General features: G+C 43.2%; 5 protein-coding genes across 5 annotated transcripts; 2 read left to right on the top strand and 3 right to left on the bottom strand.

Annotated features, from left to right (window-relative positions):
- On the top strand, nt 7,990-15,884 carry LOC8066237 (probable amino-acid acetyltransferase NAGS2, chloroplastic). The gene is made up of 10 exons (XM_002467601.2): nt 7,990-8,586; nt 9,989-10,076; nt 10,722-10,930; nt 11,449-11,600; nt 11,845-12,265; nt 12,897-12,994; nt 13,603-13,714; nt 13,827-13,986; nt 15,152-15,224; nt 15,575-15,884. The coding sequence occupies exons 1-10, from the start codon at nt 8,239-8,241 to the stop codon at nt 15,729-15,731; spliced, it is 1,818 nt and encodes a 605-aa protein (XP_002467646.1). The 5' UTR covers nt 7,990-8,238; the 3' UTR covers nt 15,732-15,884.
- On the bottom strand, nt 15,740-18,138 carry LOC8066236 (UDP-glycosyltransferase 74F2). The gene has a single exon (XM_002465023.2). The coding sequence runs from the start codon at nt 17,388-17,390 to the stop codon at nt 15,951-15,953; it is 1,440 nt and encodes a 479-aa protein (XP_002465068.1). The 5' UTR covers nt 17,391-18,138; the 3' UTR covers nt 15,740-15,950.
- LOC8063199 lies at nt 18,266-19,015 on the bottom strand. The gene has a single exon (XM_002465022.2). The coding sequence runs from the start codon at nt 18,686-18,688 to the stop codon at nt 18,326-18,328; it is 363 nt and encodes a 120-aa protein (XP_002465067.1). The 5' UTR covers nt 18,689-19,015; the 3' UTR covers nt 18,266-18,325.
- LOC8066235 (UDP-glycosyltransferase 74E1) lies at nt 19,703-21,410 on the top strand. Its single transcript, XM_002467600.2, has one exon. The coding sequence runs from the start codon at nt 19,845-19,847 to the stop codon at nt 21,273-21,275; it is 1,431 nt and encodes a 476-aa protein (XP_002467645.1). The 5' UTR covers nt 19,703-19,844; the 3' UTR covers nt 21,276-21,410.
- LOC8066234 (cysteine-rich and transmembrane domain-containing protein A) lies at nt 24,681-26,893 on the bottom strand. Its single transcript, XM_002465021.2, has 3 exons — nt 26,702-26,893; nt 26,384-26,594; nt 24,681-25,055 (listed from the first exon to the last, which is right to left on the bottom strand). The coding sequence occupies exons 1-3, from the start codon at nt 26,751-26,753 to the stop codon at nt 25,010-25,012; spliced, it is 309 nt and encodes a 102-aa protein (XP_002465066.1). The 5' UTR covers nt 26,754-26,893; the 3' UTR covers nt 24,681-25,009.

Here is a 26,960-nt window from a genome sequence, read left to right as displayed (position 1 = left end):
ATTGGACCATAAAAACTACAGCTATGAATTTCTATTTAATTACATAAAAGTATAGATCTAAAACTATAGCAAAAACTTTATACTAAAACATATCATATTACATGTTCACTGTGTAGATCTACTCATGTGAAGTCCAACAAAATTGGATTTTCTATTTTATGAATTTTTTTTTGTGTTTCACTATGTTTTACTATGATTTTTTAAAGATTTCATCGAAATAAATAAAAAAGATGATGGCAAAACCGCCTTTCAAAACTGCTTATAATAGGGTTAGGGAGGTAAGATGAACGATTTAAAAATTGATAGAGGTGTTTTGTCCAGTTTTGAAGTTTACAGAGAAAAAACGAGCTTTCGTGAAAGTTAAGAAGGTAACGTGGATTTTTTTCCTTTTCCTATTCCCTTTCTATTTTCTTCCTATGTTTCATTTATCGTTGAAAATGAAATTTGAATTCGTTCAAATCCTTTTGATTTGGTACAGAAGAACCATAAGAAGCAACTCAGACACATAGTTTATGGAGTAAACTAATACGAGGACGAAGCCCTAATGCCACGTAGTGCCAGCCAACCGTGGACACGTCAAATCTTTGTCTTTTACCCAAGCAACAGCCAAATCACGTCGAGTAAGCACTGTATAATTAGTTATTTCTTTGTATATATTCTACAAGATTTGATGTGATTGAGAATCTAAAGAATTTTATAAATTTTTTTAACTAAACAAAGCCTTAGGATCAAAGAAGCTACACAATATGCGTGAGGACTTAAAAGCCCGTGCATCCTAATATGCCGTCATGTAATACACAATCTCAATGGCTTGTTTGATGTGTATGTATTTATTTTAATCTATATATATTGAGATGGATTAAAATAAAATGAAATTAAATTCTATTTAATCCACTTTAACATATGTAGATTGAAGTGGCACGTAAACGCCTCAGCTTTAACAGTGGCCAACATACGACTTGCTAAATGAACGCTAGCCTAGTAGATTGAACAGTGGCCAACATACGACTTGCTAAATGAACGCTAGCCTAGTAGACCTTGTAATTCAATCTGCAATTGATCACTGATAAGTATATTGGAGCATTCCACGCTTTCGGGGTTGGAAATGAAAAAACAGAAAGGTGGTTTTCTGAATGGACACTCAAACGACGCTAGATTAGACGAGACACGAATATGACCCTGAAAAGAGACCTGCGGCTGTGGGGGAAATGAAACCGTTCGTTCCAAGGAATCAGGCTCCTGACAACAAATCTTGTAGGGGGCATGATTCAGCGGCAAGATCAGGCAGGTTATCTTCTGAAAAATCTGAAGTAACAGCCACGATATTAAAAGCTGAGATCAAGAATTGGTCAACAGAATGCTGGAGTGTCATCTTATCGTGGTGCTGATTTAGACAAGGATTTCAATCAGAATCCCTTGGTGCATTGATCAATATATGTCACTACATTTGACACCTTGTGTGACTGCAAGGTTTTCCGTGTTCAGATACGATAGGTAGTTAGTGGAGATTTTTTTTAGCGTCTGTACCATGTTTCCCAATTTCCCAAGAAGAAAGAAGACCGAGGTTGGGAGAATTTTACATTAGTGTGACTGATGCTGATGTTGATTTATTAGAGGAAAAAAATATTACTGAAATAATAGCATCAGTCATACAGACCATCCAGCGAATAGGGTACTCTAAAAAATCCGACTGTTTCATAGTAAGCCAGAACGAGACAAACTCTTTTTATGAAATTGGGGCTCCCAATAATCTTATAGTTAACACCTTTTCATTTTGAAGTTATATTCATGCCCAAATCTGGTTTGCACCAATTTTGCATACGTTATATCTTATTTTCGTTGTGGTCTGCTCGTGGGAGTACGAGTACCTAGCTAAGTAGCTAGCAATCCTAAGTCCTAAAGGATCGAATAATAATAAACACATACTACGTCCGTCCCAAAACAAAATAAAATATATAATCATAAATTTAAGCTATTTTTTATGAAAGAATAAATTTTTAAAATTATCCTAAGTCAAAATTTTTAAACTTTAACTAATTTCTTTAAAAAAAATACTAAAATTTATGATATCAAATTATCATTAGATTTATTATAAAATATATTTTTATAAGATGCGTATTTTATATTATTGATGTTGTTATTTTTTTTATAAAGTTAGTTAGTTTTTTTTTCGTGGGATGGAGTTGCATGTCAAGTTGTCAACTTGGGACTTGGGAGCCCGTCGAAGTCGAAACTGTAGCGGGTTGATCAGTTGATGGGAGTTGACTGGATGGCTGGTCTGCTTTCGGTGGCTCGGTCGGATCAGGGCATGGGCTGGACGCATTTTCTATGGAGGTTTCATCAATCGGAGAAAAAAAAAGAACCTTTGTCCGACAACAGTGCTTGTGCACAAAAGGGTCAAGATAGATGATCGGTTACAGCTCCTCTGCCTGCCGTGTAGTACTACGCCTTTAGCAGAATTTTTTTTATTTAGTATTTTTTGTTTTTATTTGACAAACATTATATAATTATGGAGTAACTAGGTTTAAAAGATTTATCTCGTAATTTATAGGTAAATTGTGTAATTAATTTTTAATTTTATCTATATTTAATGCTCTATGTATGTGTTGTAAAATTTGATGTAACGGAGAATCTTAAATAAATTTTGGTTTTTGAGTGAACTAGACTGAGTTTGCACGCGTGTACGTGGCCGTCGTACGTGTCCACTCGGTCAGTACTAGGGATATAACGAGGGCACGCTTAGCGGACAGCGCAAAGACGATAGCCCAATGACGTGCAAGACATGCAGATGATGCTATACTATGCACAGCGTACGGTTGGCCAGTGACATACAGGATGCTTGGGCCTTGTTTAGTTCCTCAAAAATTTTGTAAAATTTTTCAGATTTCCCATCACATCGAATCTTTAGACGTATGTATGAAGTATTAAATATAGATAAAAATTAAAACTAATTGCATATTTTGGTCAGAATTGACGAGACGAATCTTTTGAGCCTAGTTAGTCTATAATCTAACAATATTTGTCAAATACAAATGAAAATGCTACTATTTCTATTTTACAAAATTTTTTAAAGTAAACAAGGCCTTGCTTGTGGAAAATCTCAACCTGATGCGCTCCCTTGCCGTGTGCCAACAAAGGAGTGGACACCTGCCACACCCACAGTCCCACGCCACCACACCGTCGATCACCATTATGCGGCAGGCAGGTACGTACCGTAGTGTCCCGCCGCTTTTTATCCAACACAACAAACCCATCGATGCCACGTCGTCGTAGTTGGCTATGGATCGGTAGTAGCGTCAATGCCAATGTTGCCGGCCTGAGCTGTGAGATTAGAGCCTGTGCCTGTGCTGCAAGAATAATCTCATGTGTGTTATGATGTGATGAATTACTGCCGTGCACTAGGACATGGAGTAGAGTGTGTTGTGGGTTTTGTGTAGAACAAAGTGGTTTATCATAATCCCATTCTCTAGACTTTTCTTTGGTTTGTAAAATAGAATGAGTTGATCTAGGGATGAAATTACGTGTACTTACCTCATGTTGGCCCCGGCGAATTTTAGCAAATATTGTGTAGATTTTCGGTGTGTAATTAAGTAGACTTTGTGTGTTGATTAGTAGAGCTGACCCCGATGGCTTTGATGCCTGGTTTGGTCTCTAAGTTAATCTATCACCACCTCGTTCCCTCACAAACTAATAAATTAGTGCTAGTAAGAGGAACAAGGTCATTCTATCAAATTTGAGGAATGAAGTGCATCACCCCATTTGGGATAGTTTAATTGAAGAATCAATTCATTTTAGACGGAGTAATTCATCGTAAGTTTATTCCATAAACTCCATTCCTCGTAGTAATATTAATTATCTTGTGAGGAATAAGATGATGATAATTCCACTAGTTCTATTCCACAAATTTTAAAACTGGAGAGTAAGATGATAATGATCACTTTATTTTACAAACCAAACACCCTCATAGTGATTGACAGACCATTGAAATGTATTTCCTGCCACTCCATCCAAACCCTATGTATATACGCACTCAACTGAGCAAGGTCTTAGAGCGTGTAGAAGCCAGCCGTCTTAAAGTGTTTCACCTCATATACAGATGACCAAACAAACAGATTTTACCTAATTAACTGTCTGCAAATTGTTTAATACTTTTATATGTTCATAATAAAAAATGAATATAATTGTTGCTTGTTGGTACAAGACATATAAAAAAGAAATAAGATGAACATAATTACCATATTATAAATGATATCTTGATATAATAATTTTGCAAAAACCAAATAAAACATAATAAGATTACATCAGTTTTATCTAACTTTCTTTATTTCCGTAGCATCGATGCCATATGTGCACTCAATCTTTATATGATTATATAGCTTACTGTAAAAATTTCATAATTTTTTGGAGCTGACATAAAAAAATGTCTCAATACAAACACTAAATCATTTTTAACTCCGTAACATAAGCTTTGCTAGTGGTGAAACTTTTTACATAAATTTTGCAGGACTTTTTAGCACGGAATTTTCTAAAAAAAAATACACTAAAGGTTCAACAACATAGCGAACACTCAAGATGTAACATGTGTTTTATCACTTCTAGGTTACAGTTCTGGTCAAAAGGACTTTAGCAAAATTTGAATCATAATTAGTAATAGTAATATGGCGGTGTAGAACAAGATTTAGTTAAATTATAAAACCTAGGACAAGCATCAAAAACTTTTTATAGTACTTTAGTTTGTTAAAACATCGCCGACATTACTACCTAAAACAGACTACATATTACATATTTATTTGTTTAGGTAGCCACCTATGTTGATATTACCTAAATATTTTGCTTCCAACACTATCAATACTTCCTAAATTGTGGCTCTCAATTCAGTTTAATAGTCAAATACATGTAGAGCCCATATGTCATCCTCTTCTCCCTCCTTGTTGCCATCGATGTCCATCAATGCCATCGTGGGGAGTAGAACGATGGCGCTGTTGGCGAAGGTTGCCCGCGGGACGTCGAGGCCAACGCCGGAGATGCCCACTGCTCCAGCGCTAGGGAGGGCTACCACGACCGCCCAAAGATCCCCGCGGTGCGGGGAATCTGCACCAGAGGAAGTCGCATGTGTCGGCGGAAGCTAGCTGCGCCGAGGGCGGCCAAATCTGTCCTCGCTGGACCCATGGATGGTGGTTGTGGTGGTGGGGAAGGGGATTGGCGAGGCACTTGCTCGGGGCAATGACAAGGAAGAGACCGCATAGGAAGTCGGTGGCGGGAAAAAACCACCGAGGGCAACTTAGGTGTCCATAAAAAAAGGGTAAATCACTTGGATGCCTGCTGCAATGAAGTCGTTCAAATTGGTAGCATGTAAATAATTAGTTCTCTCATTTCTCCCTCTACAAGACAATAGTGTATACAAATCTATTCATTTCTTTAAGCACCAAACATAGATCTATTAAAAATAATTAGTATCTATTTTTTATCGTCAAATTGTGGTAATCTTTAGATTCATCTCCCTGCTGACGACGTTTGACTTTGTCATAGATAACAACTAATGCTAATTCAGCAGCGGACCTGGGTGACATGGAAACTATTCTTTGAGACTATAAATATGAAAACAACTATGGGTCCTTGAAAAGGAATGGCCAGTAAACAATTGGAAGTATGGGTTTATAAATACTCCATTGACCGCATGATGAATATGTTTCTGCGGGGCAGATATAAATGTTACTTCCTTCATTTTAAATTGTAAATAATTGTTCTGCACTTGCTTTCTAGGTATAATATGGTTATGCATCTGGATATATATATATTATGTCTAAATACAAAGAAAAAACTACACTAAGATAAAATAAAAATTTGTGCAAAATAGCATTTCTTTTATTATGGCTTGATTTATTAATTAAAATTCTTCAAGAATGACTTAAATTTAATTATTTTTACATATTTTTTTAATAAGACGAGTGACCAAATTTAAGGTAAAAAAAGTCAAATTTCTTATAATTTGAGATGGAGAGAGTATCCGATAAATTCTAACGTACTATCTTCAGTCCACTATCTTATACCAGTTGCTAGCACACCATCGCGGGTGCTATCCTGTACGACCACTAGAAACGATTTTTGTTTCTGTTGTTGTGGCTTGTGAATTTGCAACTTGCCAAATGGCGACAGGTGAAAGATTCGATGCCCTAAATGGCCGTCAGTATTTTGTTTTTTTACAAAGAAATTGGTGGCCTGGCGATCGCTAGCTCTTGTTTTTGACGTCTGTGACAGATGTGTTTCACGAGCATAAAAAGTACTACCTCCGTTCATAAATAAATTACATCTTGTTTTTTTAAAAAAGTCAAACTTTTTAAAATTTAACTATAAATATATTAAATAATATTAATATTTATATTTACTAATAAATATATTATAAAAATATATTTTATATTCAATCTAGTGATCTATATTACACATGATAAATATATATTAGTATATTTATATATATATGGTTAAATTTAAAAAAATTAACTTCTTAAAAATGAGATGTGTATTTATTTATAAACGGTGGAAGTAGATAGATATCGCTGGGGGCAGGATCACAAAAAACCAGACGTCGGCGTCGGAGGTCGGACTCGGTCCCAACCCAATTAATCAAGCAGCAGTGACTGACAGTGAATCCGGTGAGCATGAAGCGGATGCCATCGCCCAACGCCCATCGGTGCACTGCAGCCTGAATAGCTGCACGATTTTTTCTCAGGCTCTTGCGGACGGTTATGACATGAACCTGCCTGAGCCGACAGCATTTGATTGGAAGGTAGTACGAGGTAAAATGTACCATGGAAACATTAAAAAAAATACAAACCACCTACTCCCTTCGTCTTAAATAAATTGTTTTTATTTTTCGAAAAAAACTTTAATTAAATAAATATAAAAATAACAATAACATTTATGGTACAAATTTATATCACTAGATAAATTATTAAATCTATTTTCAAAATAAATTTATTTGAATATATATATATATATAATATTTTCTATAAGTCTAGTCAAATTTATGGTATAGAAACAAAAAAACAACATTGCTATTTAAAGAGGGAATACTAAATGGTGAAATATTAGTTTTAAAAAGCGCACTTTTATCATTAAAAAATATTAAAAGTTCATATACATCCATAATGTATATAAATATAATATACTCACATGAAAGAAATCGAGATGCAAAATCAAATTAGAAAAAAATCATAGCAAGTCTGAGGTTCATATGCTCTTAAAATCTGAGGTTCATATATAGTACAATGACAAAGCCCAGACATGTGATTATATATATCTCAGTATATGTACTATGAATGTGTTCGGTTTCATAAGATTTTAAATTGATTTTATATCTACACCTAGTCCGTGGTTTCATCACATGATCAAGTTTCCGGTACGCTCTCGTCGGGATTACAGGATTGAAAATCTACTCCATGCGTTTAGTGAGCCGCGAGCACTGTAGGTCTGTAGCCTCTCGCCTTTCCACGTACGGAGAGGCCGCCAAGCGCCGGCCACTCCTCCCCACTTGACTGCCGCCTCGCCGTCGCCGTCGATGTCGCCGTCTTCGTCTCGGCCTCTCGGCGCTCACCCATGGACCACCTAGGCCTTGTTTAGTTTCGAAAATTTTTGGAAAATCGACACTGTAGCACTTTCGTTTGTATTTGACAAATATTATCTAATCATGGACTAACTAGGCTTAAAAGATTCGTCTCGTCAATTTCGACCAAACTGTACAATTAGTTTTTATTTTTGTTTATATTTAATATTCCATGCATGTGTCTAAAGATTCGATGTGACGGGAAATTTTTAGGGAAGTAAACAAGGCCCTACTCAAAATAAATAATCTGACGGTGAGTCAGCGAATGAGCAAAAGGGGGCAAAATTGCGAATCGGAAAAGCCCAACGGGTGACGAGACGACGACCAGGGCGGACGCCGGACGCGCCACCGCGGCGTGTGTATATAAAACTCCCCTCCTCCAGTCCTCCCCCAGTCTCCACTTCCCCCAAACCCCCCGGCCCGTGCTCGGACCCGGATTGGCTGCGCGCCAATTCTCCCGCCGCTCTCGCTCTCGCGCTCGCTCCTGCAGCCTGCTCCTCCTCTCGCTCCCTTCTCGCCGCGTACCGTACGCCCGCCCACCCCGTTCGCGCCACCTAACCCCCACTTCCCTCTGATCCCGAGGGTGGTACTAGCACTAGGCGCCGTCCTCCGCAGAAACGGCGGCCGGGCTCCCGCCGATGGCGGCGTCCCTCGCCGCCGCCTCCGCAGGCTCAGCCTCCGCGCGCCTCGCCGCCGCCGGCGAGGTGCCGGGGTCGGCGCGGCCCTGCTGCCCCGGGAGGCTCGCGGCGGCGAGCTTCCCCTGCGCCGGGGCCGGGAGGCGCCGGCGCCCCGCCGTGGGCGTGCGGTGCGGAGGCGGAGGTGGGGGTTCGCCCGCGGGGGCGGCGGCGGACGCGGAGGAAGGGGGCCGCTTCGTCGGCTGGTTCCGGGAGGCGTGGCCGTACATCCGGGGCCACCGGGGCAGCACCTTCGTCGTCGTCATCTCGGGGGAGGTCGTCGCCGGCCCGCACCTCGACGGCATTCTGCAGGTATATCACTCTCGCGCACAGTGTGTCTGGTCTCCGGCGTTGCTTTGGTCATTTATTCAAGACGGTGAAACGCTGTGATGCTGATGGCTCTGTTCCACGCAAACTGAAAAGGGTTTTCGCTGATTTGGTTCGATGCCTGAGGCTGTTTATGGAATGGATTGATTTCTGGAGGAGGCTGAGAAAACAGTGAAATGGCCACTTTTTTTATAGAAAAAAAATGTCTTTATAAGCATATAAACTAACCGAAACTACTTCTTTTCATTACCTTCACTGAATTTCAACCATTTTCATGCCTGATTTTATTTCGCCTATCAGTGCCTGTTGGGTATCAATTGCCCTTCTACGAGAACGATAATTCGTGAAAGTTAGCTCATTCCGTTGATTTATGATAATTCGGGCCTTCTTTGGCCCACCTTCACTGAATTTGGAGAATCCATCCTTTCATAGGCTTCATGGTGTATAGTGCTGTTCGTGAGTGGGTATTTCAACCATTTCCAGGCCTGATTTTAGTTCACCTATTGATCGAGTTGGATATCAATTGAGCTTCTACGAGACGACGTCACCATAATAATTCGTGAAACTGAAAGTTGCTTACTCCGGTGATTCACGATTTTTCAGGCCTTCTTTGACTCACGTACCCTTTTGTTAAAATAATTTCAGCTAACCAGTTGCACGTGTATTCCAACTTTCCAAAATAGTCTCGTTATCTGTTTCTGTCCATCTCTCCCAGTCTTCCTCCAAAAACTATTATTTTGCAAAATCTTGGATAGCCTGACCGGCGAGGAAAGGACAATTTTCTTTCAGAAAATAAGTGGGATTGAAGTTTTTTTTGAAGCATTTATGCTTCTTCCCAATGGGTTTCATTTCATTCTCTATCCGGTGAGAGAGATGTATATATGATTAGGCAGGCGAGTATCTTTATTAGCTAAAACTTATTTACAGTTAACTTAATCTAGTTATAGTATTGCAACTGAGCATCATGGAAGGTTATGTATGATAGGATAATATCTGGTGGAGTTGCTCTAATGACCATTGGCTGCCAGCTACAGAGTCAGGACAAAAACACTGCTAATAACTATGATACACCTAGTTATTCTCTATCATCAGCTGTGATGTTCGATTTCTACCCACTGCCACCTTAATTTTATTGTTATTTGACTACTTTATTCTCTGATTCCTTACCGTGCCCCCATGCTACTTGTTTTCTTTCATCGAGCAATTTGTCCTATTAAGCCTATTATTATATACTACGGCTATATGAAATGTAAATTTGCTAAAGTTTTGTCATCTGTGGCAGAATATTGTACTACTTGTTATTATTATATACTCCTAAGCAGGTTGCTGTGGTGCACGGCATGCCTACTTTGTTGTCCTGCTTCATACTATTTATTTTTGTGTACAGGATATATCCCTTCTTCATGGTCTTGGGATCAAATTTGTTCTTGTTCCTGGAACACATGTCCAGATTGATAAGCTCTTGGCTGAGAGAGGTTAGCTACAGCTTTGCATCCTTACTCTTGTATCCTGATATGCTTTAACCACTTTAATATTTTGTGTTCTCACTTCTCAGCCTCTGTTCCCATTTCCACATGCTACATAAGATCATTGTTCAATAGAACTTTTCTTTGTCCCAGAAAAACATTATATCCTACCTTGTTTTCTCTTTTTTATTCAACATCATATGATATGAATACCTGAGCATCATGGAAGATAAATAACTTCACTGTTTGGGGCCCATCCTTCAAATTGCTTAATGGAATATTTCTTAGATGATGGAAAGAGAGTTCCTGCCTTTTGCATCCTCCAGTGCATGTTGTCCAATTTATTGTTGCATAGTCTCATTATAAAAGAAAGAAATATGAAAGACAATTGTAATAATTCTACCACCATCGCTAAACTTGTTGGTATAGCACCAAAATTAGCATATTCTTAGGTGTTCATATATTTATTGGTGATGCACCAAAATTAAGTAGTGACTTCAGTTGTTAATACTGTTGTGGTTCATGCTTTGCTGTTTGCACTCTTAACTGATTTTCTTCTATTTCCCAAGCATCAAATGTTTACTTTATTTTCTTTATTTCACTACAGTGATGTGTTCGTGGTGTCTAATAAGCTCAGTTTTGTGAATTTCACAGGGAAGAAGGCTAAGTATGCTGGTCGCTACCGTATTACTGATTCAGATTCATTAGATGCTGCAATGGAGGCAGCTGGCCGAATAAGGCTAACTATAGAAGCGAAGCTGTCTCCTGGACCACCAATGTTAAATCTCCGTCGGCATGGTGTTAATGGTCGTTGGCACGAAATCTCTGATAATGTTGCAAGTGGAAATTTCCTTGGTGCTAAGGTTAGTACAATCATGCTGGTTCTTTACTGCATATTCTCGTTCATTTATATGTAGATGCAAATTGCATCATCGTATCACATTGTGTGAATAGCTAATAGAAAGAAAAAGTAAACACAAATATTTGGGTATCACTATATCAAGAGTGTTTCTTAACAATATTGCTTGTAGTTGCATTGATGAGGCATCGGGTATGGAGAAGAGGTATAAGGTGGGGTGACCTTACAAAAAATAAGAAAAGAAAAAGGTGGGGGAGGAATGCTTGGGTGCTATGTGATCAGTTTTGGGTCTAACTCTGCCACATCCTGAAAAAATGAGGTGTAATGTTGGTTTTTTTTTTTTTTTTTTGGAACCGCCTCGTGGCACCACCCTTCACGTTTGTATTATACTGTTCCCTTCATATGGCACCACCCTTTCTGTGAAATAGATGAAGGAAAAAACTTATGCTTGTGTGCATCTCAAATGACATGGACCATAGTCCTGAGATGCTGAATTGATTTACCTCTCTCTTCTTTTGGCAGAGGCGAGGGGTTGTTGGTGGCATTGATTATGGATTCACTGGTGAAGTTAAAAAAATAGATGTTTCACGGATAAGAGAAAGGCTTGATAGAGATAGTATAGTTGTTGTGAGCAATATGGGGTACTCCAGTGCAGGAGAGGTCTTAAATTGCAAGTATGCCACTTACTCCATTCATATATGTAGCTTTGTTATTAATTTTAGATCACCAACTCTATGTGAAGCTCTTAAATAATATGTGCTCATCATCCAAATGGCACTACAATTTACCGTAAACTGTTTCATGTGTCTTTACTCATGGTAAAGCTCTGAGAAAAAAGAGATGCAGTGTTCACAGTAGCACCACAGCACCAGTTTATATTTATAGGCTTTAACAAAACTTATTTTGGCTTATTTTCAGTACCTATGAAGTTGCTACAGCATGTGCTTTATCCATTGAGGCGGACAAGCTTATTTGCATTGTTGACGGCCAAATATTTGATGAGCATGGTCGAGTCAATCGTTTTATGTCTATTGAGGAAGCAGATATGTTGATTAGAACACGTGCTAAGCAGAGTGAAATTGCTGCAAATTATGTGAAGGTTGTTGATGAGGAGGACATCAATCATGTCCGCTACCTCCCAATGAAACATGATACAGAACATAGTTTGAATGGAAGGGACAATATTAATGGGTATACTGCCTCTTTTCGGAATGGTGTGGGTTTCAACAATGGAAATGGTCTGTCTGGTGAGCAAGGGTTTGCTATTGGTGGGGAGGAGCGTTTGAGCAGGTCAAATGGCTACCTTTCAGAGTTAGCAGCGGCAGCATACGTATGCCATGTAAGTATTGAGCTTCTACATGTGTTTGAACAATTTTGCATGATTTATTGATTCCTAATTTTTTTTATCATGGTGCAAAGTATATTATGTTCTCAATTTGGTTTTCCTGCAACATGTTACTCCTGCTTGCTTTGTAGGGTTCCAGCAATTTTCAATAACATCACTGTATGCAGGTTGCCCATATTTTCAAAATTGCTATTAAATCTGTGCATGTTTCTACTTTGGGTAACATCTAACTGCACTCATTTGTGTGTACAGTCATGTATAAATATTTTTTTGTAGAAAATTACTATCTTGCGCAAGCCACCTTTCTCCTGTTGAATGATTGTTCTTTTGTCCAATTATCTAAGTTCAGTGTACACATACTAAAACAGTTCATTCTGGAGCATTAAAATGATACTCTCAACTGTTAGATCTGTTAAAGGGAAAGGTAAGGCAAATTAGAATTTATTCAGACTGCCATATCATTGTTGTAGAACAATTCTAGCAAAATTTAAGTATGCCTACCATTTCCCTTGTCTAAAGTCTAAACTATTCTTTGATATGTTGTTTTGCTTGTTTTCTTTTGTCCTAATTATAGTTTCCTTTTTCTTTTGTCCTAATTATAGTTTCCTTATTCTTCTCATGTCAGGGTGGTGTCCAAAGAGTGCATATTGTAGATGGTACTGTTGGTGGATCATTGTTGCTAGAACTATTCACTAGAGATGGTGTTGGAACGATGATAGCTAGGTATAATAGAACTGTTTTTTTCCCATGTTAGCTGCCAATGAACATAGCAGCTTGGGTGTGTAAGCCCCTATTGGCCTTTATATCTGTGATGTACATAGATGCATCTTAAGCAAGTGTTTTTTACATGTTTCTCTTAGCTTACAAGAAGTCTGCACCCCTGAACCCTGTTAAAACTAATGCAATGCATGGAATCCATGTTTGTCTTTTACTTAATTTTCCTATCTTCTTGAAATGGAATGCTTCAATTCCGTGTCAAAATATGTTAAATGACAGGGCGATTCCCCTAACGAAATCACTGGTGGATATTTGGCTATGTACCATACTGTATAAAATAAGAAAAACAAGAATGATCTCTTTCTGGTCTCAAGTTGGACATTTTTGGACATTTTTTTTTTTAAAATCTAGTTTCAAGTTTATTGTTTTACATGTATGTGGGAGTTCCCAGTTATCTGTCATCATAATATGTAAGGGCAAGAAAAATGGAATATGATATTCAATTAAAGAATGCTGTAGCATGTGATCTAGTGTAGGACTTCTTGAGTGCTCATATCCTTGTATCTTTAACAAGGAGAATGTGGGCATTGATGTTTTTCCTCATATTTTTGTAGGGATATGTATGAAGGAACAAGAATGGCCAGAGAGGAAGATCTTTCTGGTATTAGAAAGATCATTCGTCCTCTCGAAGAATCTGGTGTCCTGGTGCGCCGAACTGATAAAGAGGTTATTATTTTATCATCTTGTGAACAAAACATCTATGAATTCAGGAGTTGTGTGTGTTTGTTTCTGTCTAGTCATTTATGCAATTGAACAGAGAATTCTTTTGTTTTATTAGCTTCTTGAAGCATTGCCATCATTTATTGTCGTGGAAAGAGATGGCTCAATCATAGCGTGCGCTGCCCTCTTCCCTTTTCTTGAGGATAAATCTGGGGAAGTTGCTGCTATTGCTGTATCTGAAGAATGTCGAGGTCAAGGTCAAGGAGACAAATTACTTGGTATGATTGCATTTTAGCATATTCTAATTGCTCTGTATGAATTAACATGACTTACTTGGTTCAGGGTAGATAAGTTCTTGTACTAGGGTTTCAGAAATTGGTTTACTTCAATGAAGACAAATGTAGATTGCCTGGGTCAATCAGTGACTAGGCTGACTTTTCTCTTTTTTGTCTTGGAATTTGTATAGCATTTTTATTTGATATCACAAGCATTTATTTCTAAGTAAAAAAATAAAAAAAACAAAGGATCAACTGCAAAAATCCTGAAAACGAGGGATCTTCCGCATTTCTCTATTGTTTCCCTAAAAAGGAGAACTCAAAGCAGACCGGTAATTTCAGAACCAACAAGGTTCTAGGATGTACCCAAAAAACAATGGAAGCCAGGGGGTCTGATAGTATCTTTGGAGGTTTGCTATAGTGTTTTTTTTATCCTTGCACTGCAAACTTGGAGAAAGTGGGCCTTGTTTAGTTCTCAAAAAAATTTGCAAAATTTTTCAGATTCCCCGTCACATCGAATCTTTAGACACATGCATGAAGTATTAAATATAGACAAAAATAAAAACTAATTGCACAGTTTGGTCGAAATTGACGACACGAATCTTTTGAGCCTAGTTAGTCCATGATTGGACAATATTTGTCAAATACAAACGAAATTGCTACAGTGTCGATTTTGCAAAATATTTTGGAACTAAACAAGGCCTTGCTTCTTTTTCACTTCAAACCATAAGCACCTATGTTCATTTGAATTTCTATCGTGTTGGTTGGTATATTGTACAGTATAAACTCATCAACAGGGTCTATTTAATTCCTTTCCAAAGATGTGCATTAAAAGGAAACTAAAGCATTCATCTTGGTCTCATGAGCTATCAAGATTTTAACCAAGAGTGGAGGCCCATGTAGGCATGTAGCACACAGTAGCCATGCGTGGCTGCAAGCTGCTGGTCAGGAGTTTGACTCCTGGTTAATTTTATCTTTTTTTTTTGAGATTTTAACCAAGAACATGCATTTGAAACTTAACTAATTTGGTCACCTTTTCTGTTTGCGTGGTTGTATTACCACTAGTTCTAATTTGCAATGTTAAAATCTAGAACTATTTGGTTTGTGGAGCAGCAAACTAAATTTTTTAAAATATTCAAATACTGATCATGGTGATATTGTTTTTCAGATTACGTTGAGAAGAAGGCTTTATCCCTTGGACTTGAGAAAATATTCTTGCTTACCACACGGACAGCAGATTGGTATGCACTTGTGTTCTAGTAGTCATGATTGATGAGAATGTTTTATATGCTTGGGCAATTTCTTTTTAAGAATTTCTGTTCCCAGATAGTAAGAATTATTGTGTAGGCAGCTGATCTTGATCTGGTATGCTTTATTTCAATACTGAAACCTAGTCAATCTCAATACGTTACTAGGATGTAGGAACTACTATTAGCCAAATTCTTTGCTTGCCAGGACTCTAGGCATCCAGTGTTCAGAAAACATCCATCCAAACCCACATGGGACATGGCCACACGCCAATTCAAATAATTGTTGATCTGGTCACAGAAGGAGAGAAGGATGTTGCTTAATCTGTTTGAATATCCTGCAGGTTTGTTCGTCGCGGCTTCAAGGAGTGCTCGATCGAGTCCCTGCCCTTGGTGAGGAGAAAACGCATCGACCTTTCGCGCGGGTCAAAATACTACATGAAGCGGCTCCAGGCAGCAGAGGTTGGGCATATGGCTGTCAACGGTTTTGCCATGAGATGATGAGCTGCTGCAAACAAAGCATGTCTACAAATCTACTTGGTATGGACATGAGGTTCTTTGACGACCTCTGCAGTTGCTTGTACATCGTAGAAATACATATGTATTGTGCAAGTAAATAATCAGTCAATAATCGAAGATGTCGCTGTGGTATTCCTTGAGTTGATCTTTTCTCCTAGTACTACTGAAAAGAGTTTTGATCTGCACAAAACTGCACTTTTTTTAAACTGACAAATACTTTGCTGCAAATTCAGCAATGTTCTTGTCAGAGCTCCCTCCTTCCTGCATCGCTTCCTTGGCCTTCTTCATCCATCTCGCCGCGTTCTGCCTGAACTCATCCTTCCTCTCCCCTTCCATCACCTCCCGGATGCACCTCTCCACCTCCTCCCTCCTCACCAAGCCCTTCCGCATCCGCACCCCAATCCCCCATGCGCTCTCCACATACTTGGCCGTCGTCGGCTGGTCCGCCCACTGCGGCATCGCCGCCATTGGAACACCAGTGGCCATGGACTCGATCGTCGAGTTCCACCCACAGTGCGTCAGGAAGCAACCTGTGGCCTTGTGTGCCAGCACCTCAAGCTGAGGACAGAAGGGCACAACGAGGCCCTTCTCCTTGCACTTGCCGCCGAGCTGCCGAGACAGCTTCTCTGCCTCGTCGGACCTCAGCACCCAGACGAAAGGCTTGCCGGAGTCGCACAGCCCGTTGCCCAGCTCCTCGAGCTGCGCCGCGTCGAGGTTGGCCACGGTCCCGTACGACGCGAGCACGACGGAGCCGGGCTCCTGCTTGTCCAGCCACGCCATGCACGGGCACGGCGGCGCCTGCGCCTGATGATCCGTGCTCGAGAAGAGGTCCACGCCGTACCCGTACGTCTTGTTCCGTGGCAGCCGGCCGTCGTCGAGGTAGAACGACGGCAGCGTCGGGCCGATGGTCTTCGCGCGCCACGTCGACGCCAGGTAATCCGCCTCCGTTGGCTCCAGGTCGCGGAACGAGTTGACGAGCACGTCGTCGGCGAGCTCCAGCCCGTCGAACTGGCTCAGCGCGGACTCCGTGAAGGCCGGGTACCACTGGGGCGCCGCCACGAACGGCGGCACGTCGTCGGGGCCCAGCTCCACGGCGAGCCTCCCACTCCGGCGCAGCTCCCCGCCGTCCGCCAGCGGCAGGGCCACGCGCCCGGCCCACGCCTCGCCGTAGACGAGGTCCACGGCGCACATCTGCGTCATGAACGCGGCGGCGGCCACGCCGGCGGCCCGCGCCACGCGGCGCGCCCACGGCAGGTGCGAGTCGTACACCAGCACCCGGACGGCCCGCCCCGCGTGGCGTTCGGCGTCCAGGAGCGCCGCCAGCGTCTCCGACCCCGCGGCCTCCATCCGCCGCACGTACTCCGCGACGTCCGGGCACGACGAGATCCCGCCGGCGTCGAAGCCGTCCGAGATGGCGGCCACGGGGAACGGGCACGACGACCTGGAGGCCGAGGTGGTGGTGGAGAGGACGTGGCGGGAGACCACCAGCGTCGGGCGAAGGCCGTGGAAGGCCAGCCGCCGGCCGAGCTGGAGCATCGGGTTCGCGTGGCCCTGCATCCCAGGGAACGGCAGGAGCAGGACGTGCGAGCCGCCGCCGCCGCCTTGGACGGCCGTGGTGGTGGTTGCGCCGTCGCCGTCCATGGCTCCGTCCGTATTCGTGGCGTTGCAATTGAAACGGCTACATGGCTACTCACTCGCTGATCTGACTGCACAAGTAATGGGTGCAGTGGAGTGGCGCGCAAGGTTCTTGGATTTGGGACAAAGAACAAGTTGGAATTCGCCTGCATTATAGTATTATTATAGGAAAATAGTGTGTCCACGTGACAAACTTATGAGGAGATCACCGTGCCAATTCATGAGCCTTTTACCCGATGCTATTATAAAAGATTGACTAAACTAGGAGACCACTAAAAAATTATTTCGCATTATTGTGCCCAACTATATTTTTAGTTATACCCATATGCTATTTCATCTATTTTAAAGCCTAACGGCAATTAAGTGGCCTGATAATAATTTTGAATGTCCCTGAGCCACTTGATTTCCACCATGAAATCTTTTTGTCTCTAGTGGCACTGACTGCCAGTTACAGGATAAAAGGCTCCCCAGTATAATTTGCATACATGGATACAATTGTATAAAATACTTAAAGAAGATAGCACAGAATTACTCCAGTACAATGTTCATACAACCTGATTAACGGAACAGTCCTTGTCCTGATGTACTCCAAAGAGTGACTATATACTTAATTAATAACTTCATGCTCGATCACACGGAGCGTGATTTGCTCCTCTCTCGAGCAATCATCAATCGACCACGGCACGAATTATTCTCCGGGACGGCGACCTACACATGTACGTACTTCTACCACCACATCACATGCCACCGGAGGTTTATTCCTGTACTAGTTCAATAATACAACTAATTAATTAATTAATTAATTAATTAATTAATTAATTAATTAATTAATTAATTAATTAATTAATTAATCCATCACCGGCTCAAGCAACCACCCAGCTAGTGACCCCAATCATTGCCAGTTTGCCACCAAGCAAGCTGCAGGTGCAGGCTCGCTCGCTTCATTCGTCGGCTCCATCATGGCACCCGGGGCCTGCGGCCACCTTCCGGCTCGCAGGCGCTGACGCGGGCGGCGAGTCGACGAGGCAGCGGCGGAGCAGCCGCGCCACAGCCGCCACGAGGTTGTCCTCGGCGGCGGACGCCATCCTGTATGACGGCGCGGCGTGCGCGAACGCGACGTGGCGGTCGAGCGCCTTGGCCGTGGTGATGACGTTGCCCTCGCGCCGGATCTCGTCGCCCACCGCCTCGGCGCAGAGCCCGCAGACCCAACGGCCCAAGTACTCGGCGTGCACCGCCACGATGTACGTCGGCGTGCACTCTTCCGTGAACCCACAACACTCGCACTTGGCCTTCTCAACCTCCATGCCCCCTACAGTTTGAGAGAGAAGATGCTTCTAGTCCGACCGCCGACACTACCGAATCCGCCGACACCGCCGTTAGGGTTTCGAGCTCAGGGTTTCGAGAGAGGAGAGAGTGAGAGTGGGGAACGGTCGACATTGGTCAAGAAGCTCTCGCTCCTCTATCTCCCGTGACTGGAAGGGCAAGAAGGACATTATGCTACCCGAGACCCACGTGTCAGACTCCATAAACGAAAGAAAAACGAATGGAATGGGGACAAAATGACACATAGGTATAGCCGAAGATGAAGTTGGACACAACGATACGAAACAACTTTTTAGTGGTCTTCTGATTTAGTCAATCTTTTATAATAACATACATGTAAAAGGCTCAGGGTTCATTCATTCATCTTACCGGAATCTTCATGAATGGTCCAAGAGATATTTTCTCCTCAATCAGGATCGTTCCCAGCAACTGCACTTTTCAATAGAAAAATGGATCCATCGTCCCTTGAAGTTTGGCATGATCTTAAATTCTTAATGCTATCCGACAGAAGTTTGGCAGTCGAAGTCAAAGAAAGTTCAAAGCAAACTCGTGCGCCAAGTTTCGAAACATAGGATACGTGATAGTAGGTTGACCCATGTACATGTAGTTTTACATGTTGTTTTGAACCAGATGAGTTCGACCCTAGCACGGTACAGTTTACTGTTGTATTTTTTGTTTCATTTTGGGCCGTCCTACTCTAACCTTAAGATCCATTGCAGGTCCAGGCCAATGAGTCAATTGCCAACTAGATTTTTTTATCGGTCGCTGCCACCGGCCGCTCACGGACGGGCACGACGCAGTACGCATGCACACCAGACGAAGTTCCATAGTCGTTTGAGACTGACGTTCCTGTAATTACTCGTGCATACGATTCGCGTTCCACCGTATTTAAGAACGACGTCCCATAATATTTTCATTCTGCGTTTCGGAACGAGGTTCCCGAAACGAGGAACGTGCCTATATTCTCGTACGTCGGCTGCTAAGGTCATGAACCTTCCTCAAAACTTGTCACTCCCTCCAAGCTCCATCATAGCAGCTCCATCATAGTAGTAGTACAAGGGATCACAGCCATGTATTATATATATATATAGCTTTAGCTATCCTCCCCCATAACACCAAAGTACCGCAACCACACTAATGGAGAGCTCGAGCGCAGCAATGAAGCCGACAGGCTCCTCCAGCAGCTCTGGTGGCGTCCACGTCCTGCTGGTGCCCCTCCCCGCGCAGGGCCACATGAACCCGATGATCCAGTTCGGCCGCCGCCTCGCGTACCACGGCCTGCTTCCCACGCTGGTGACCACCCGGTACGTGCTGTCCACCTCTCCCGCCGCCGGCGCGCCCTTTCCCGTGGCGGCCATCTCCGACGGCTTCGACGAGGGCGGCATGGCGTCGTGCTCGGACCCCGTGGAGTACTGCCGCCGGCTGGAGGCCGTGGGGTCGGAGACGCTGGCGCGGGCCGTCGACGCCGAGGCCCGGGCGGGGAGGTGCCCCGCCGTGATGGTGTACGACCCGCACATGCCGTGGGTGCAGCGGGTGGCCGCCGCCGCGGGCGTCCCGACCGCCGCGTTCCTGTCGCAGTCCTGCGCCGTCGACCTCATCTACGGGGAAGCGTGGGCGGGGCGCGCGCCGCTGCCGATGACGGACGCGGACGGGAGCGCGCTCCGGCGGCGAGGGGTCGTCGCCGTGGAGCTAGCAGCGGAGGACCTGCCGCCCTTCGTGGTGGCGCCGGAGCTCTACCCGCAGTACCTCAAGGTGTCCATCAGTCAGTTCGAGTTCCTCGCTGACGCCGCCGACGTCTTCGTCAACTCGTTCCGAGACCTCGAGCCACTGGAAGCAGAGTACATTGAGACGACGTGGCGCGCCAAGACGGTCGGCCCAGCCCTGCCGTCCTTCTACCTCGACGACGGCCGCCTGCCGTCGTCCAACAAGACCTCCGGCGTGAGCTTCTTCAGCAGCAGCAGCGCGAGCGCGAAGACAACAATGGAGTGGCTGGACAGGCAGCCCCCTTGCTCTGTCGTCCTTGCTTCCTACGGGACCGTCTACACCATGGACGCCGACGAGCTCTACGAGCTCGGCAGCGGGCTGTGCGATTCCGGCAGGCCCTTCATCTGGGTCGTGAGGTCCGGCGAGGCGCAGAAGCTGTCCCAAGACCTCGGCGAGAGGTGCAGGGAGAAGGGCCTCATCGTGTCCTGGTGCCCTCAGCTAGATGTCTTGTCGCATAAGGCCACAGGCTGCTTCATCACGCACTGCGGGTGGAACTCGACGACGGAGGCGATCGTCGCCGGCGTGCCCATGGTGGGCTTGCCGCGGTCGGCGGACCAGCCAACGGCGGCGAAGTACGTGGAGAGCGCGTGGAGGATCGGTCTGCGGATGCAGCTTGACGAGAAGGGCTTGGTGAGGAGGGAGGAGGTGGAGAGGTGCATCCGGGAGGTGATGGAAGGGGAGAGGAAGGATGAGTTCAGGCAGAATGCGGCGAGATGGATGAAGAAGGCCAAGGAAGCGATGCAGGAAGGAGGGAGCTCTGACAAGAACATTGCTGAATTTGCAGCAAAGTATTTACCAAAGTAGATTTCCGATTATTATGTTCTCCCGGTGGGTGGTTTTCTTTTGGCTGTGAAACTACTCTATTTAAGATTGCTTTTGTAATAACCTCACCAAAATATGAGGAGATTTATCTTTTCATATATATTTTTTTGCTAAGTATGTACTCCTTTGTCCATGAATGTTTGTCGCCGTGATTTACATGGCGATAACTTTGACTCGATTTATAGAACCTGTGTACAACATTTCTATTACCAAATAAATTTATTAAAAAACTAGATTCAAATTTCTATCCAATGATATTAATTATGTATCATAAATAATAATATTTTATAATATACATTTAGTCAAAGTTGTTTCGGAAAAGCGAAAACGACAAATATTTAGGGACGAAGGGGGTAACTCGTTAAAATGGTTTCCAACGTGTATGATTGTATAGGGAAGACTTGCAGAAGAGATGGATTTGTGGTTGAAAGTGTGCTGACACTCATTAAGTACCACTTCATTATCTTATATCCTCTCTAATGTTGGATGAGATGAGTGTTACTAACCATTGTTATACATGTGGTGAAGTCCATTTATGGTTTGTATTTTATGCCCTATTTAATTTTCAAAAGTTTTTGAACAAGGAATATGATTGCAAGGTGAAAATAAAGGATTTCACTAAGTGTCAGATACAGAGATGAGTCGTGACAGGATGAGTGTAAACAAGCCCAATAACATGTCTTAGACGGGCCAAAGCCACGATGAAACCGAAGGGTAACGAAAGGATGGATCAAACCATTTTGTTTTGCATGGGTTGGGCCGACTATAGCAGGCAACACCCAGCAGCACTGAAAAACTAGAGCACAAAGCAAGAGCAGAGTACAGAGTAGCACGTAGGTGGAGTATTCTAAACATGTACATGAATACATCGTGAGTTCACCAATCACCACAAAATGACATATCCACACTAAGGGGTTATTTCGCACGATTTCTTTTCACGTTTTTTTTAGCTTTCCTCCATGTTTCTAAATCAAACAAGAACAACTCTAAAAACTTTGCTCAAAAAAAGGTAGAATAAAATAGCACCTTTAGAAACTCTATATTTTTTTTATGGAGTTGCTCCATAGTGAAGTTTGTGAACTAAAGTTGGTGAAGCAGTCCTAAATAGATCCTAGCACAAGCATAAACAACATAAATTGTTTGGACAATAGAACCTTAGTGTGGAGGTGGTAGGCTTCCTCGTTTCGAGCTACTTTGCTTCTGTACTACCTCCGTTATAAAGGAATGCAACTATGGTATCCGTGTCTATTAAAGTAGTTCAAGTTTGATTAAATTTTAAGTGAATATTATTCATATTTATGTCTTCAAATTGGTTTATTACAAATATATATTTTATAATTTTTTTTGTAAAATTTTGACCAAACTTAAAAGGGAGAATTGCATCTTTTTCTTGACGGAGAGAGACCATTTTCCTATATGAATAGAAGGGAGCTTTACGAGGAGTTGGGACATTGAGTGTGTTTCGGTTTCAATTTATGGGCTGGAATTTGATTTGTGTCATTGAAAGAATTATCAGGTTCTGATCCTGGACTATTGACTACTGATATTTTGTAACAACGTGTGTGGGACAAGATATAAGTTAGTTAATTGGATGCAAGATACAAGTTTACATTTGGATTTAACGAGATTAAGTTATGACTATGTATATGATTTTGCCAGGTATCGACAGAAATGTTTGATTGAGCCATCATGTTTGCTGAGAAGAGATATAAGATTTTATGTTTAATTGAATGAATAATAAAGAGAAAATGTAAGGCTAGTCGTGCTATTGGCATGGGCCACCGCTTCGTTGTTAGCCGGCCGGGAAATGGAGAAGCCGCAAGTATCAAATACTTGGTCCAGAATATGACCTACTGTGTTCACTAGCCAAGCCAAGCTGCACTTGTGAATGAAAACGTAAAAAATACCTAATTTCAGGCGAAGCTGCAAAGCTGGCGCGAAGCCCAGGTCCTACCTACCCATAGAACTACAGAGGGCGAAGCACAGCTGTAGCATTTTTATTTTATTCGGTAATTAGTGTCTAATTATATATCAATTAAATTTAAAAGTTTTATCTCGTAAATTATTCTCTAGCTGTGTTTTTAGTTTTCTAATAATATATATTTAATACTCTATACGTGTGTCCAAACATTCGATGTGATATAAAGTTTAATCTACCCAACCAAATAGGGCCATGCTTGTCAGGGTTTTTCGGCCAGGCTGGGTTTATTCTCCTAGGGCCTAGTTCGTACCTCTGTTGCTCTCGAGATGCCAACCACTAGATGTAAAGTGATGTTCCATTAAAAAAAGTGTAAACTGATGAACCACCTCCTTTAAAATGTGTTTGTTATATATCTATCTATATAAAATAACTAAGAGCATCTTCAAGAGATTAGTCAAATCATTTTCAAAGGTAAATTTAGTTATTATTAAAAGAAAAGTGTCTCCAACCGATTCTCTAAATTTAACAGCACTTTATCCCACCTCATTCGCTCTACTTCTGGACAACCCTGCTCACTGGGGCTATCCAGTCTCTTAATTTCATAGAGATATGTTGGAGTATTCTAATATTTTTTGTCAAATCTATTTTAGAGAGTAGCTAAATCAATAAATTTAGCTAGTATTTTTTGGCTAATTTTTTGGAGATGCTCGGCCTCGTTACACTGAAAGTCAAGTCGTATGTAACATGTTTAATGCCCATGTTTATTTTTTTGAATGACCAAGTTGCAAACTTGCAATACTCTCTGAGGCTGTTTTCGTTGCTGTCGCTACTATGGCAAGTTGCTAGGCACTTGCCTTGTCATTTCCACGTCCATAGTCACCGTGTGATGGGTTCGGTCCAGCGTGACAGCAAATGCATGCATCAACATCATTATGACAACTAGGCGCTGATCATGTGTGCTTGAAAATTCATCCAAAACAGAGTAGTAGCGAGGAGGGGGGCACTGCATTAGTTTCCGCAGAAATCAGGACGCTGGAGTATCTGTAGAGAGGTCTCCAGGGAATACTGAAATTTCTGGGAAATTCTGCGGCAACTTCATTCCCATTAAACATTTCAGTTCATGTTTGGATTGGAACGTTGGGGCTTAGAAGCAACAGCGAGGTTGTCAAGACCGCATATTCTAGATTGGAGGTCTTCTTCACATAGGATCGCAGTCACATGGGTTTTATTGGCCACAAAATCCCATAATCAAGTTATTTAATTCTGATCATAAAGTTGTAAAATCATATCACAAAGAATCGAGATTTTAACAACCATCAGCAAGTGTCATTCCCTATTAGGCTAGATGCTTGCCTAACATTACTAGTTTCTTAGGCAGTTTTTTGATTCACTACCATAACTATACCACACTACACTTTCTTAGCATCCAATTTTTCGCCACACTTCAGGTGTAGCAAGCTTAGGCATCAACAAAACAAGCTTATATAGGCCTAAAAAGATTATAGACACATCCCACACTTGACAACGCCAAGGAGCAAAATGCAACGACCACAGAGTAAAGAAACTTGACATCTCACAATTTTAGCTAGACCAATGATTCCATGAATTCCATTGGAAACATAAACTATAAGATGATGCTAGGTACACCAAACATCTCAACGGACAAACAGAACGATAGGAGATGGGAGAGATGTTATGGACTCATGGTATCTTCGGTTCTTCACTAACAAGCCAATCCCAGTTATATCAAGTGTGCCAAGCGGTTTTCCAGAACAAGCTGTGCGCAGCTTGGATCTCAGAAGCAGGCTTCCAATAGGCAGCAACAGCAAAGGGCGGCTAAGCTGCGCAAACAGACCCAAAAAAAGAAAAAGAAAAAAACGTCAGGAAATGGTATTCATGCTCATTAAAAAACATTAATAATTTTAATTTGCTGCTACAAAAAAGAAATCTAGAAGCGGTGTTTGCAAGCGTTCATTAGCATAATCCAGCGGTGTTGGCAAGTGCAGGTAGTAACAGCGCAGCACTGATCATAAGTCCCTCTCCCACGGTGTATCACCCAAAGATGTCTCGGTTGGCAGAACAGGTCAGACAAGAAAAAGAAATCGAAGCCAGCGAAGCCTAATCCCTTGATTCCATTGGCTTTTTCCGAGAGCGGTTTAGCCTCGAGCGAGAAAGGCAATGCATGAGAAAGCAGTGGACAGCACGGAACCTGGACGCAATCACCATCCCTAACTAAACAACGACGTGCCGGTAGCTTTCCCAGAATAATAATAATAATAAAATTGCAGCAAATGTTTTGAAATTGCAGGTGTAATAAATGAATAAAAAATAGACGATGCGACGAGTAAACATGGTTTGGGTTAAAACCCGGTTTTTTTTGTTTGGTTTTACTTTTGGGCTTTATTGGTTTGGATTGAAACAGGCTGAAAAGGCTGTTGGGCTAGTTTGGTTTGGCCCCTATTAAAGTGGGCTGAACTGATTTGGCTGTAAATAATAGAGTTTACAATAATTTTTTATTCTATCTATTTATTTTTTTACTTTTGTTTGTGGCTAAATATAAACAATAGCATGAAGTGCCGGTAAAATGGTGGGTTGGAAATGTATTTTAATGGGTAGCGCATAAGTGGTATAGTTTGGTGTGGATGATTGAAGTCATGGTCTAATTTAGTTTGGATTTGACTTTCATATATATATATATATATATATATATATATATATATATATATATATATATATTGGATTGGTGTGGGTTTGGCAGGCGGCCGAGCAAACACAAACGTCGTGGGGCGTGGTGGGCGGGGGCCACGGTTGGCGCTTTTGGAGGAGCACGCTTGGGGCGGTCATCTTCACGGACGCGGAGGCCGGCCAGACCGGACGAGGGGACCCGCCACGCCACGAGCCCCACGACCCACCCAACTGCTTGCCAATTGGCGCTGGCACCTGGCACTGCCAGGCCAACCGCGCCCGCGTCTGCGCCACACGACACACCCCCACGAACGCACTAGGCCACTAGCGCCCCGGCGCCCAGGGAGTCGTCGTCTCCGGCGAGCTATTTTCGCGACGGTGAAAACGAAAACGAATCGGCGACTCCAAGATCTGGGACCGCGTGGAATCAGAGATGAGAGGTGGGCGGGGCGAGGAGGGGAGGAGAGAAGAGGAGAGCACGTACCATCCCTCCATGAAGGAGGGCCCGCTGCTCTGATGCTGCTGCGGCGGCGGCGGCTGCGCGTAGGGCGGCGGGTAACCCTGCTGCGGGTAACCCTGCTGCGGTGGGTAGCCCTGCTGCGGCGGGTAGCCCTGCGGTGGGTAGCCCTGCGCCGGCGGAGGGTATCCGGCGGGCGGGTAGCCCGGCGGCGGGTACGCGTCCTTCCCGGGATAACCTGCACAGGCGCAGCGCGCACGCGGATCCACGTCAGTCAGAGGGAGGACGAGGCGCAGTCGGTCGCGGAAACGCGGAGGGAGCACGGGAACTGAACAGACGTAGTACCTTGCGGCGGCGGCACGCCGACGGGCGGCTGCTGCTGGCCGTAGTAGCTCATCGCGGCGGCGGCGGCGGCGGCAGAGGATGACGGGGACGGTGGGCGGGTGCGGACCGGCGGTTAGACAGGGCTCTAGACAAGTAGACAGGCGGGGCAGAGGTGAGGAGGGAGATATTTATTTGGCAGGAGCAGGAAGGCTGGGATGGGAGAGGCCAAAGCGGGCGGGGAGGGGAGCGGGCAGTTGGAGCCCGGCGCTGCCTGCTGCCC

This window comes from Sorghum bicolor, chromosome 1 (assembly GCF_000003195.3).
Source record: "Sorghum bicolor cultivar BTx623 chromosome 1, Sorghum_bicolor_NCBIv3, whole genome shotgun sequence".
Lineage (NCBI taxonomy): Eukaryota > Viridiplantae > Streptophyta > Magnoliopsida > Poales > Poaceae > Sorghum > Sorghum bicolor.
The sequence above is the reverse complement of the archived record's forward strand: the minus strand, read 5'-3'. Positions and strand labels throughout refer to the sequence as shown.

Bases quoted from the DNA above. Each gene is read 5' to 3' on its own strand.
- LOC8066237 (XM_002467601.2), top strand. From the start codon at position 8,239: ATGGCGGCGTCCCTCGCCGCCGCCTCCGCAGGCTCAGCCTCCGCGCGC. The intron at 13,987-15,151 runs GTATGATTGCAT...ATTGTTTTTCAG, and splicing joins TCAAGGAGACAAATTACTTG to ATTACGTTGAGAAGAAGGCT. The intron at 15,225-15,574 runs GTATGCACTTGT...AATATCCTGCAG, and splicing joins ACCACACGGACAGCAGATTG to GTTTGTTCGTCGCGGCTTCA.
- LOC8066236 (XM_002465023.2), bottom strand. From the start codon at position 17,390: ATGGACGGCGACGGCGCAACCACCACCACGGCCGTCCAAGGCGGCGGC.
- LOC8063199 (XM_002465022.2), bottom strand. From the start codon at position 18,688: ATGGAGGTTGAGAAGGCCAAGTGCGAGTGTTGTGGGTTCACGGAAGAG.
- LOC8066235 (XM_002467600.2), top strand. From the start codon at position 19,845: ATGGAGAGCTCGAGCGCAGCAATGAAGCCGACAGGCTCCTCCAGCAGC.
- LOC8066234 (XM_002465021.2), bottom strand. From the start codon at position 26,753: ATGAGCTACTACGGCCAGCAGCAGCCGCCCGTCGGCGTGCCGCCGCCG. The intron at 26,595-26,701 runs GTACTACGTCTG...GCGCCTGTGCAG, and splicing joins CGGCGTGCCGCCGCCGCAAG to GTTATCCCGGGAAGGACGCG. The intron at 25,056-26,383 runs GTACGTGCTCTC...CTGTTTGCGCAG, and splicing joins CCCTCCTTCATGGAGGGATG to CTTAGCCGCCCTTTGCTGTT.